This window comes from Loxodonta africana, chromosome 9 (genome assembly GCF_030014295.1).
Source record: "Loxodonta africana isolate mLoxAfr1 chromosome 9, mLoxAfr1.hap2, whole genome shotgun sequence".
Lineage (NCBI taxonomy): Eukaryota > Metazoa > Chordata > Mammalia > Proboscidea > Elephantidae > Loxodonta > Loxodonta africana.
In genome coordinates this window covers 62,649,474-62,661,782 of record NC_087350.1, presented here as the reverse complement: position 1 = coordinate 62,661,782, position 12,309 = coordinate 62,649,474, and the positions used below count along the sequence as shown (strand labels likewise).

The window sequence follows — 12,309 nt, the reverse complement described above, 5'->3', positions numbered from 1 at the left end:
TTTGTTCATTACAGGTTAGTAAGTAAGCACAAATAAGCCCGTGCTTACCTTGCTTACTGAGTCATCCGCTTCTGTCAGGACTTGTAAATTTAAAAAGAGGCTTTGATTCTGTAGGAAGGTACTGTGGGGTTGGGAGAGAGACAGCTGCCAGCCATACCTAGAATCAGAATCTTTGATGTGGTAGAACAACGTGAGCTTGTTCACTATAGGTTAGTAAGCCCATGCTTGCCTTGTTCATTGGATAATCCACCTCTTTCGGGGGAGGGAGGATTACTGAACCTGTTTTGCGGGGTACCTGAGGTGGGGCCAGGGAGAGGGGATCTAGGTTATTCCCTTTGCAGTGGACAGACACCAACCTGTCCTCTATGGATAATCATGTCTCATTTCATCCCAGCAACAACCTTTTAGACAGGGAGTGGGTGGTCGGAGAGTCTAAGTAATTTGTTCTGGATCCCCTAATTGCCGACCACGTTCGGAACGGAGATCGATCCCTCCCAGCTCAGTGTGTGGTTCCTTTAACTTCTGTCTTTCATTACGTATTGAGCACTTGATTTGTTAAATACTTTAAATGCTTTGCATACATTATCATATTAAATCCCCCAACAACTCTCTGGCTAGAGGTTGTTACACTCATTTTACAGGCCAGGAAACTGAGGCTCAGAGAGGCTCAAGGAGTTACCCAAAGTCTTGCAGCTAATAAATGGCAGGGAAGGAATGCAAAGCCAGGACTCTCAGATTCCAAGCCAAGCTCTTAGGCAATACCCTGCTGTATGAGTTTTCTATGCCTGCTGTAACATATTACCACAAACCTAATGCTTAAGACCACACAAATTCATTAGCCAACAGTTCTGTAAGTTAGAAGTCTGACACAGGCCTGCCTCACTGGGCTAAAATCAAGGTGTCAGCAGGACCATGTACCTTCCTGAAGCCTCTAGGGGCGAATCCAGCTTCTAAATCCACCTGTGTTCCTTGGCTCCTGGCCCTCTTCCTCCCTCTTTAAAGTACTCAGCAGTGGGTCAGGTCCTTCCCACATGTCCTTCTCTGACCCCTGCCCTTTTGCCTCCCTCTCCCACTTTTAAGATCTCATGTGTTTATATTGGGCTACCTGGATAATTAAGAATAATCTCCCTAATTTAAGGTCAGCTGATTAGCGACCTTAATTCCTCTTTGCCATGTAACATAACATAGTCACAGGTTCCTGGGTATTAGGACGTGGACATCTTTGGGGTGGGGGACATTATTCTGCCTCCCACACTTAACACTGGCTTTCCGGCTAACTGGGAAGCTCTTGCCCACCCCCCACACACCCGCCTCTGCCCAGCCCCTGGCAAATTGCTAGATTTAGAGATCGCTTAGCAAACGCTCTGGAGTGCTTGGGTAGCTCATGTGGTTAAGCGCTCGACTATTAGCTGAAAAGTTGGAGGTTCAAATCCACCCAGAGACACCTTGGAAGACAGGCCCGAAGATCTGCTTTTGAAAGGTCACAGCCTTGAAAACCCTATGAAGTAGTTCCACTCTGCACACATGAGGGTCGCCATGAGTTGGATTGGAATCAATAGCAACCAAACAACAAAAACAACAAGCAGACACTGTGCTCTTGCCTGATCCCTATGGGGAGAGTGGGGCCGTCAGGGAATGTGCTTGGTGTTTGGGGTATGAATGCCATTTAGTGCCTGTGTTCATAGGGACAAATAGGAACTTTACGGCTTAATCATTCTGAAAGGATCGTTGTTGGGCTTTGCTGTGGGGCTGATAAAATAATGGCTGTGCTTGGGCTCTGTTTGTGCTTGGCCTGTAAAAAATGAATTGAGCAGGCAGCTCCTGCTACAAGAAACTTCTCTTGGGGAGGGGCAAAAGCAGAGTGTTCCGCTTCAGCAACGGCAAGTCAAAAACCTGGCAGCTGGTAGGTGCTTCACGGGTGCGGACGTAATCAGTGCAGTCCAGGTCATGCCAGGGAATGCCTGCCATGTCCGTCTGCCTCCTTCTCTCTTCTCCTTCCTCTGTTCCACTGGTATTCATAGAGCCCCTGTGAGTACCAGGTAATGTGCTAGCCCTCGGGGCACAGAGATGAACAGTATCCCATGCCTTTACTTGTAGGTGCAGAATGGAGGCCCCAGGTGCCTATCAATGCTGTGCATTCATTTAAGGAACCCCTCCAGGATCCTTTCCTCCCTAATACTGATCACCATTTGATGAACACCTACTGTGTGCTCTGTGCTTGGGGCCTGATATCTCTGCCCAACAACAACTTTATAAAGAGGCAGGATAGGTTAACCTTTGCTAATTCTGCAATCTGGGTACGTTATTGCTGAAACTTTCGGAGCCTCAGTTTTCTCATCTGTAAAGTGGCATAATAATTGTAGCTCCCTCATAGGGTTATTATAGGAATTAAATGACTTAATACATTCAAAATGCTTTTAATAGTACCTGATATAAAGCAAATGCTTCATAAGTATTAACTGTTGCCAGTTTTGGTTTTCCTAGTGAGGAAACAAACTCAGAGAGGTTAAATAACTAGGCTGTGGCCACACAGTCTTCCACAGCTCATTTGGGTCTTAGCCCAAGGGCCTCTTTCTCCCTGGATCCCTTGTCATACAAAACCATGAAGTTCTTCCCCCCCCCCGCCCCCGTTATTCTTCCTGTAGCATCTTACCTGCATCATGAGCATCCCTGGCAGCATGGAGGCCAGGCCACAGGACTGGGTGTTTGTCATTACAGGCCAACACCAACACGGACCTAAGGCTGGCGGCTGCCAACGGAGCCCTCCTGAGACACCGGGTGCTGCTGGGTGTGACGGACACGGTGGAAGGCTGCCAGAGCGTGATCCAGGTACCGTGTCTCAGTGACCTATCCTTGAAAGTCTCCTTTTGAGCTGGGCTAATGGGGAAAGGCAGTGCCATGTTCTCCCAGAGTTCATCTGCACGGTGTCCCAGGCGTCTGCTAATGAGATGACTCTCGGCACCCCTCACTTCCTCCCTGCTCCAGTATTTCTTCCCTGAGACCCCTCTGTGCGGTGACCAGCAGTGTAGAACCTTCATGTAGCCCGGCTGGATTCGAAGCTCAGGCACTGTCTGAGCCATACTCCTCATTCAACGTTCGTTCAGCAAATAGACGGGGCCTTCTTTGGGTTGAGCCCTCTGTGTTTTTTTGTTGTTGTCGTTGTGAAGGCACTTTTATGTATGTGTGCTAAATGTATATGTAACAAAACATCTGACATTTCAATAATCTTCACATATACAATTTAGAGACACTGTGTTCATCACGTTGTTCAGCCATCACCCTTATTTGTCCTGAGATTTTACCATCATCTAACAGAAGCTCAGCATCCCCTAAGCGTTGTGATCCCTGTTTGTGCTGAGGAGCTGCGGGGCCCATGACAAGGTCCCTGTCTGACGGGAGCTCACAGGCTTCTGAGGGGGACAGATGCCCAGACAGTTAACAGTAGCCTCTATGGCCTAACAGCAAGGGGAACAGCCTGTGAGAAGGCAGAGTTGAGGCAAGATAAGGATGTTTTTGAAGAACTGTGAGGAGCTCACAGTGGCTGGAGAGTCCAGGAGGGTGACACAGGGAGTAAAAATGAGGCTAAAGAGGCAGGTCAGTTCCCAAAGGCCTTGTCCATCTAGCGATGTAGTTTTCTTTGTCCTGAAGGCAGTGAGGAGGCCTGTGCAAGGTCACACAGTGGTCCGGTATGCAGCTCAGGCTGGATGAGCCTCAGGTCTACTGATCCTGGCTGTGCTCTGTCCACTGCACCACTGTTTGAGGACTGCCTAGTGGGGCCACATGATGTCCCTGCACCACACCTGCATTGTCACTGGTCATTGTCCACATCCAGTGGGAGGCCAGGGGTGGGTGTGTGGGTTGGACCTGGGAAGAAGCTCCTCACGCACATGACTTGTTCATTTCACAAATATGTATTGAGAGCCTGCCACGTGCTAGGCAGTGTTTCAGGCTCCGAGGCTACAGCAGAGAACGAGCATACAGATGGATCACTGTGTTTACGGAGCTTCTCCCACCAAGATAGTGTAGGGCATAAGGGCTGTCTTGCCCTACATCAGGAGGTGAACTAGGGAGTGTCACAAGACTTCTGGCAGTTTGAGTGTGACGTGGTGGACTGGGAGCTCCTTGATGTTTGGGAGTCCTTTCCAACCCTTTGTCTCTGAATCCTCTTTATCAATTTGCACATAGGAGTGGCCTGGCTGGTGTTAATTGAATGCATGTTTGGGTGGATGATGGAGTGAGTGGGCATATCTTTTAAAACAACTAGGTTCTTTCAGTTTCATAATACTGTCTTGGGATGAAGTGATAGAATGCCTAGAATTTGCTTCAAAATCATTAGAGGTGAGGTGGCTGGAGGGGGAGTTTTGGGGGCAATAGGTGAGGGTGGAAATGAAACAAGAGGGGAGCCCATGAAGTGATAACTGTTGAAGCAGGATGACAAGTTGTTGAGAGTTACTTCATTTGCTCTATTTTTGTATATGTTTGGAAAAATTCATAGTGAAATGTAAAAAAAATCATTTAAAGAAGTCCCTTGGAGGTGAGATGGTGGGAGAGACAGTAGTTGGAAAGAGGGATGTGCCCTTGGGTCTCGATGGATCAGTCACTGGAAGGAAGGAGATCAGGGTTCTGGTGGAGGTTAGTGGACAGAGGGGTGGGATTTGGGCCATTGGTTTCTTTTTTTTTATTTTTTTATTTGTGTTTTAAGTGACAGTTTACAAATCAAGTCAGTCTCTCATACAAAAATTTATATACACATTGCTATATACTCCTAGTTGCCCTCCCCCTAATGAGACTGCATATTCCTTCTCTCCACCCTGTATTCCCCGTGTCCATTCAGTCAGCTTCTGTCCCCCTCTGTCCTCTCATCTCCTCTCAAGACAGGAGCTGCCCACATAGTCTCATGTATCTACTTGAGCCAAGAAGCTTAGTCTTCACCGATATCATTTTCTATCTTATAGTCCAGCCCAATCCCTGTCTGAAGAGCTGGCTTTGGGAATGGTTCTAGTCTTCTAGGGTCCTTCTAGTCTCAGTCAAACCACTGAAGTCTGGTCTGGCCATTAGTGTCTTTAACAACTTTGTTATGTTTGCAGCAGGTGAGGGCCTGATAAGATGTTGTGATGTGTGCGTGTCAAGGGTTTCAGCCAGGTTAAATTTAACCTGGCTTTCTGGGATCAGCTGAGGTGAGGTGGAAGTAGAGGATGGGGGTGAGGGCTTCTTAAATGCTTCTTCCCGAGCCCCCCAGAGCACCCATGTCTCTTACCCCTAACCTGGCTGTGGGCAGTGAGGGTGACAGCACTGAAGGGTTTCACTCATTTGCATTCGAGTTCCAGAATGAAGGGTACCCCAGCCACTGAAGATTAAGATGATGCCCTGATATGGATACATGGCATCCAGGAAGGGTTTGGATTCTGTCTGGGAGGTTTACTGACTTGTGGGAAATGTGAGGCCACCCATAGCCATTTCGAACTAGGTTTGGCATTTTTCAAATCTGAATACCAAGCCATTTGTCTACTAGCCCTACAAATGAGACTTAGTCACCACGTGGTACTCTCTGAGGGAACCAAATGGTATGTTCCTGCCAGAGAGCAAGATAAAACCAGTGTTCCTTGAAAGGAAGGCCTCTCTAAATTCAGACTGGTACTCTGGAAAGCCAGTTAGTCCACCCTGAAGGAATTTATGCATTTCCTTGTAATTTCACCTGCTTGGCTAGTGCACGTTACTTTAGGGGACAAATATATTACTAAGAGTGTGCATTAAATCCAGTTTTTATAAGCAAACCAAATGGGTCTCAGGGAGAGACCTCCAGGTCAGGGCTGATTCTGAGCAATGGTGTCATGACTTCTCCTCCTGTCCCCAGCTCTGGTTTGTCTACTTTGACCTGGAGAACTGTGTGCAGTTTTTGTCTGACCATGTTCAAGAAATGAAGACTAGCCAAGAGGTAAGATAAATCTCAAGTGAAAACAAATAAGTAGATCACCAAAAAATAAAACAAAAACCCCAAACTCCAAAAAGCAGGAGGCCAAATTGTGTAAATTATTTTACCTCTTTAGTGGAAAAATATCTGAGAAAAAGTTACTTGGAAGGAAGGATACCTGTGTGGAATTTAGTGGTTGTTTCTGTCTAGGGAATTATGGCTGTTTTTATTTATTTATTTGTTTTAACTAGTCACATTTTCTACATTTCCTGTTTAAAAAAACAAACCTGTTGCCGTTGAGTCGATTCCGACTCAGAGCAACCCTCTAGGACAGAGGAGAACTACTCCATACAGTTTCCAAGGAGCGCCTGCTAGAGTCGAACTGCCAGCCTTTTGGCTACCAGCTATCTCTTAACCACTGTGCCACCAAGGTTTCCACATATCCTGTAGTGTCCCTATGTTTCTTAATAATAATAATAAAAACTCTAGCAGAGGACAGTATCATATATTTAGACGATTTTCAAACTTGGTCAAAGTGCCTTCCTACCCATTTTGAAGAAATTCTCTGGTTTATGGGAGACCTTGCTCTGATTTTACAGATGAAAATACTGAGGCTCTGGGGTGTCCTGAGGTCATGGAGCTGGTGGGTGATACCTGAGTTTGGAGCCCAGGCCTCCTGTCTCTGAGTCCTAGGCTTCTTCCCTGGATGAACCTTTCCCCGGGTCCTGGAAGTGCTGCAGTCGGGTCTTGTAGTCGGGATTGTGGTTTAGCCCTGGTTCTGGCCCTTTAGTTCTTGTGTGGCCTTAGTCAAGTCCTCTGAACCTCAGTTTATTTCTCTGAAACATATCAGTAAAGATATCCACATCCCAGGCTGCTTTGAGGAGCAAATGAAAGCACGGAATGGAAAGTGCTTTAGAAACTATTAAGGATAGTACTCTTGTGGGAAATTTTATGATTTCTGTACTTGGGTCAGTTCTAGATACTCCTGTGTCAGCATCTGAATCTGTAGATGGTCTTGTCCTCTGCTGGGAGTAACTCAGCCTCTCAGATGACACCCAGGGCCCCTTTCTGGTTCCTTTGCAGTCCTTGCTGAGAAGCAGATTGAGCCAGCTCTGCATTGTCATGGAAACTGGGGTGAGCCCCACGACGGCGGAGGGGCCCGAGAACCTGGTAGAGGAAGCTCCCCTCCTGCCCAGTAATGCTCGTCCCACAGAGAGGCCACTCATGCAGTCTGAGCTTCATCAGCTTGTTCCTGAGGCTGAGCCAGAGGTAATGGACACCACAGCCAATCAGGGCCATCTTCTTATGGAGGGGCGGCTCAGTTCTAGATTCTGGTGCACATGGCTTCTCGGAGTTGGTAAAGACCATATATATCTTCTAGCCCAATAGTTTCCAATCTTTTTTTCCTTACGTCAGCACATTTTAAAATAGTTCGTAGGAATCACTTTATATTTACTGCTTTTTTTTTCTTTCATTTTTTTTTACCATGGATATTCTTTTTTTTTTTTTTAATAATTTTTATTGTGCTTTAAGTGAATTTACAAATCAAGTCAGTCTCTCACACAAAAACCCATATACACCTTCCTACTCACTCCCAATTACTCTCCACCTAATCAGACACCCCGCTCTCTCCCTCCACTCTCTCTTTTCATGTGTGTCCTTTTCACCAGCTTCTAACCCCCTCCACCCCATGGATATTCTTTTGATAGTTGCTTTGGATGGATAGTTGCATGTTGATAGATCATAACCTATTTAACCATGAGCATTATCTATCTATCTACCAATTCGCACATCCACCCATCCGTCCATCTGTCTGTCAATTGTCCATCCATCCATCCAGTCATCAGTTCATCTGTTTACATGAATTGCAGTTGGATATTTGAATCTTCTATGCTTCTGTGTTGAATTTCAGTTCCTCCAGCCCCAGAGATCTGTTGAGTCCTGCCACCCAAGCTAATCTGTTGAGTATGGCCAGGTGCTGGGAGATCAGAAATCTGATAACATGGTTTGCGAATTGTACTACCTTTTTTTCACTATGAGGAGAGACCCACTGTCACGGAAGCACAGCAAAGGGTGACCTCAAGTCTGGCATGATTTAGGAGAGCATTTGTAGTTTCTTTTCAGCTAAGTGGTTTGGGAATTAAAGGTGCAAACCAGCCTAAACTTTCCCTTTTGCACTGGTTGAAAGTGGGGGGCCTGTAGACAGAACTATTTAAAAGAGGAAATAATAAATTTATCAGGCTCTTCACTTGAATCGCTGACTGTTTAAAGAGCAGAAAAGATGGCTAAGGTCACGTACTTTACTGTGGCATGCATGTCTGGGATTATGTGAAATAGCCCGTTAAAGGCAGGTCTTTTAAATCATTTTTTTAACTGCATCCAAACCTAGAGTAATACAATTTCCTGTCATGAATATAAGTCTCAGTGTGTGTGCACATGTTTTTCAAGTAGCTGCCCTTACAATTTGGCTAGGAAAAATGTAATCAATGGCTAAATCTCAGCATGAAAGACAGAGTAATAGTTATCATAACATTTTTACAGATTTTTATCGTTCAGAATACTCTTTAGCATATCCTCTGAGGTATGGATTGTTTTCTCTCCTTCGCTGATGAACAAAATAAAGTTCTGGGAGACCAGCTGACTCGTTCAGGTTCATGGAGCAAGGGAGAATGTGGCAAAACCAAGGACAGAAGCTATGCATATTGATTCTATGTAGGCCATCTTCTTGCCTCAGCTCTTTGCTTCTTACATTATTGATTTTGGAGTAAATGGGCAAGAAAACCAATATGAGTTTGTGAGCAGTGGAATATTTGAAGTTTTTAGTATCTTCCAGCACAAAGGACAATTCGAGTGAAAAGCTAATCCTACAGAATCAAGGGGCCTGTCTGCTTTTTTGAATAATAATGATGATGATGATGCTAATGGTATTGACCACATATTTTGAGTCTGAGGCACATTAAACCAAAAAAAAAAAAACCAAACCCAGTGCCGTTGAGTCGATTCCGACTCATAGCGACCCTATAGGACAGAGTAGAACTGCCCCATAGAGTTTTCAAGGAGCGCCTGGTGAATTCGAACTGCCAGCCTCTTGGTTAGCATCCGTAGCACTTAACCACTACACCACCAGGGTTTCCTGAGGCACATTAGCACCTTTAATTCTCATTCCAATTCAGCTGAGGCAGATTCTATAATTACCCCTCATTTATTGATGAAGAAACAGGCTCAGCAAGGTGAAGTAACTTGCCACGACTCAGTCGTAGAGCTGGTTGGGAAGTGGCTCTGCTAAACTTCCCATCTGGTATTTTTGACGCTAAAGGCTGTTCTTTATTCCTAACTCTACAGCCATAAATAGCCTTGATGTCACCCACTTGTTATTTTATTAAATTCAAATCAGTACTTGGAAAAGCCTCTTAGTCCACCCTTAAGGAATTTATGCATTTCCTTGTAAACTTTACTTTAGGGGCCAAATATGTTAATAAGAGTGTGCATTACATCCAATTTTTATAAGCAAACTCTTTTAACATATAAGGAGTACTTACTGCATAAAGGAAACCTACCAGGTATCTTGCTTTTGCTCTAATGGGAATATTATATGGCACAACCTCTCTCCACTCTTCATTTAGTGCTTTTCTTGAAGTGAGTTGGGTTGACCTCATGGACTTCACAGACTCATACCATGTTTGGTCAGTGAAAATGAGGGAAACCCTCCATGGATGGATTGATGCAGTGGCTGCAACAATGGACTCAGACATACCAAAGATTGTGAGGATGGCCCAGGCCTGGGCAGTGTTTCGTTCTGTTGTACGTAAGGTTGCCATGAGTCAGAGCGACTTGACAGCAACTAACAACAAGAACAGACATTTGAAGCTGGAAAAAGTGTGTGTCTGCGATTGACTAGCTATAAATCAATGATTGATTTCTCTAGCGCTTTGAGGTAGCGTAGCTCTTTTGTGCACATTATTAACATCAGCAGTTGGGTTATGGCTTTGGGGATGAGGGAACTGGGGCTGTCGTAGTGAGTGGGTTGCAGAGCTGGAATTCCAGACCAGACCAGGAGTCTTCCAAGAGCTCCAGGTGCTGGCAAGTTTCTTTCCAGTGAGCCCCACTCCTGGGTTCAAGGGCGTGAGGACAGTTTGGCTTTCCTCTCATGTATTAGCACCCCTCCCCTCAAGGTGCCTCTCTGTGACCCTCACTGCCTCCCTGCTCCTTCTAGGAAATGGCCCGGCAGCTGCTGGCGGTTTTTGGTGGCTACTACATCCGGCTCCTGGTGACCTCCCAGCTCCCCCAGGCAGCGGGGACACGACACACAGACTCTGCGAGGGCTCCGTGCCCCTGCCAGCTTATAGAAGCCCACATCCTGGGCACAGGATGCTGCCCATTCCTGGCCAGGTGACCCAGGTGTTAACAGCAATGTCTGAAAAAAACCGATCCTGTTTGCTTTGAGAGCTTTCGTTCAAAGACAGAGGTATCCGCCTTCCTCCAAAACTGAAAGTGAGAAGTGGGGGAGGCCTCAGGAGCCCGAGATGGCTGATGGTGAGCCCTAGGCGAGGAGAGAAACATCTGGGGGCATCCGAACTGTGTCCGCAAATGTCAGCAAATCGTGCTCGTGTGCAAGAACCTGCACCGAAATGGCTTCTTGACATCCCATGCTGGCCTGTGGTCTTTTCAGAAGCTGATGGTTGCTGAGCTGGCCCCACTTCAAGCTACTCTCTGAGCCTCTTAGAACCGTGGATGTGGATGGCAGGGTCAGTCTTCCAGCCCTTTCATTGCACGGTGAGTGCAGGAGATGTGAAGATGGCCCGTCTAGGGAGCTCAGTTGTCCAAAACTTGGTCTCAGATGATGTTCTCATCTCCAGTCCCTTCATTCAGAGGGGCAAAACTGAGCCTCAGCAAGACACTTCTCTTCATGGTACTGCCTCAGGCCTCTAAAATTATAAGATTACCTCTCCCCAATCTGAAGAAAAGAAATAAATTCTCAGAATTTTATCTATTTTTAAGGCATTCTTCCCCAATATTTTATCAAAAACTGACACCTATGCTGTTGTCTGCTAACACACATGCTTACAGGAGCCAGAAGAAAGGTAAGGGGCTGGTGGCTGTTAACAGGAACGTTCAGAAAAGATGACCCTGTTTGATTTGAGAGCTTATTTTGATCAACAGCATGCACGCTGTGGTTGAGATTTTATACTGCAGACTTGGAGCAGCAGTCGCCTTTGCGGTCAGTACCCGTGTCCTGGAGTGTCATGGAATGAAGTGTAACCACTTACTCATGGCGTTCCATGAAGAACTCAGGCTTCCCCACGCTCTGCCCCTGAGCAAATTTGAGACCCATTGCTCTAAAGGCCAAGTTCAAAAGCCTTGACCTGGCATTTAAAGGCTCACCAGCCCTCAAGAGATGGCCTTCATCTGTCATTTTGGCTTCATCTCCCACAAAACTCCTCTGTAAGTCGAAACTCTTTCCTGGACTGACATACGTGTTCCTTTGCACCTGTTGGACTCCTGTGTATGCTTCGAAGCCCAGTTTTATTTGTCTCTCATTCAGGAAGCCTTCCAACACTGCTGTTCTCTGCCTCCTTTAAGTTATCGATGCAGCTGCCGCCTGATGTTTTATGTTATTGCTTCTATTTTCCTGTGCATATGCTTGTATTCCTAGCTAGAGTGTAAGTCCCCAGGGACAAAGACTGCATCTTATCCTTTTTATGCATGGCCTGGACCTAAGGAAGAAAGTATCCTGTGAATTCATTGCTTCGTCATGTCCATAGCAGCTTTTGCATGTTGCTGTCCAGACTCAGTTGAAGGATGAGGTTGGCACAGACTTGGGTTCTGGTCCTGTCTCTGCCCTTTTTAGCTGTGTAACTTCTGGCAAGTTGCTTCCTTTTGTTGAGCCTCCGTTTACCCATCTGTATAATGGGTTGGTGGATTAGATGATTCTTAATGGCCCTTCCAGGGCCAAAGTTTTGGGAATTTCCAGGTTATTCAGCTCCCTTTGGAAACCCTGATGATGTAGTGGTTAAGTGCTATGGCTGCTAACCAAAGGGTCAGCAGTTCAAATCCACCAGGAGCTCCTTGGAAACTCTATGGGGCAGTTCTACTCTGTCCTGTAGGGTTGCTATGAGTTGGAATCGACTTGGCAGCACTGGGTTTGGTTTTTTTGGTTTTTCAGTTCCCTCTTGGCCTCTAGCCTGTCTGGTATGTGCAGAAAAGTCCTACAGCCCTACATGGCCGAGGTGTCCCAGGCTGGATGTGCCTCTAGGTGGAACACTGGCCTAGCTATTAGGAAACCTGGATTATTGTCCCAGATCAGCTGTTTCCTAGCTGTGTGACCTTGGCCAGGTCACCTAACCTCTCTGAGTATCAATTTACTTCTTTACAAAAATAGATCTGGTGAAAACGCAACG

At 46.1% G+C, this 12,309-nt stretch overlaps 1 protein-coding gene across 2 annotated transcripts in view; it reads left to right on the top strand.

Annotated features, from left to right (window-relative positions):
* TMEM268 (transmembrane protein 268) overlaps positions 1-11,702 on the top strand; it is a 31,783-nt gene extending 20,081 nt beyond the window's left edge. For both annotated transcript variants that reach the window (XM_003407785.4, XM_010587702.3), the window contains exons 6-9: positions 2,719-2,829; positions 5,855-5,935; positions 6,995-7,180; positions 10,125-11,702. In XM_003407785.4, coding sequence (XP_003407833.1) covers positions 2,719-2,829; positions 5,855-5,935; positions 6,995-7,180; positions 10,125-10,304 — 558 coding nt within the window. In that variant the 3' untranslated portion in view covers positions 10,305-11,702. The remainder of the gene's footprint in view (positions 1-2,718; positions 2,830-5,854; positions 5,936-6,994; positions 7,181-10,124) is intronic.
* Positions 11,703-12,309: the final 607 nt, after the last annotated feature.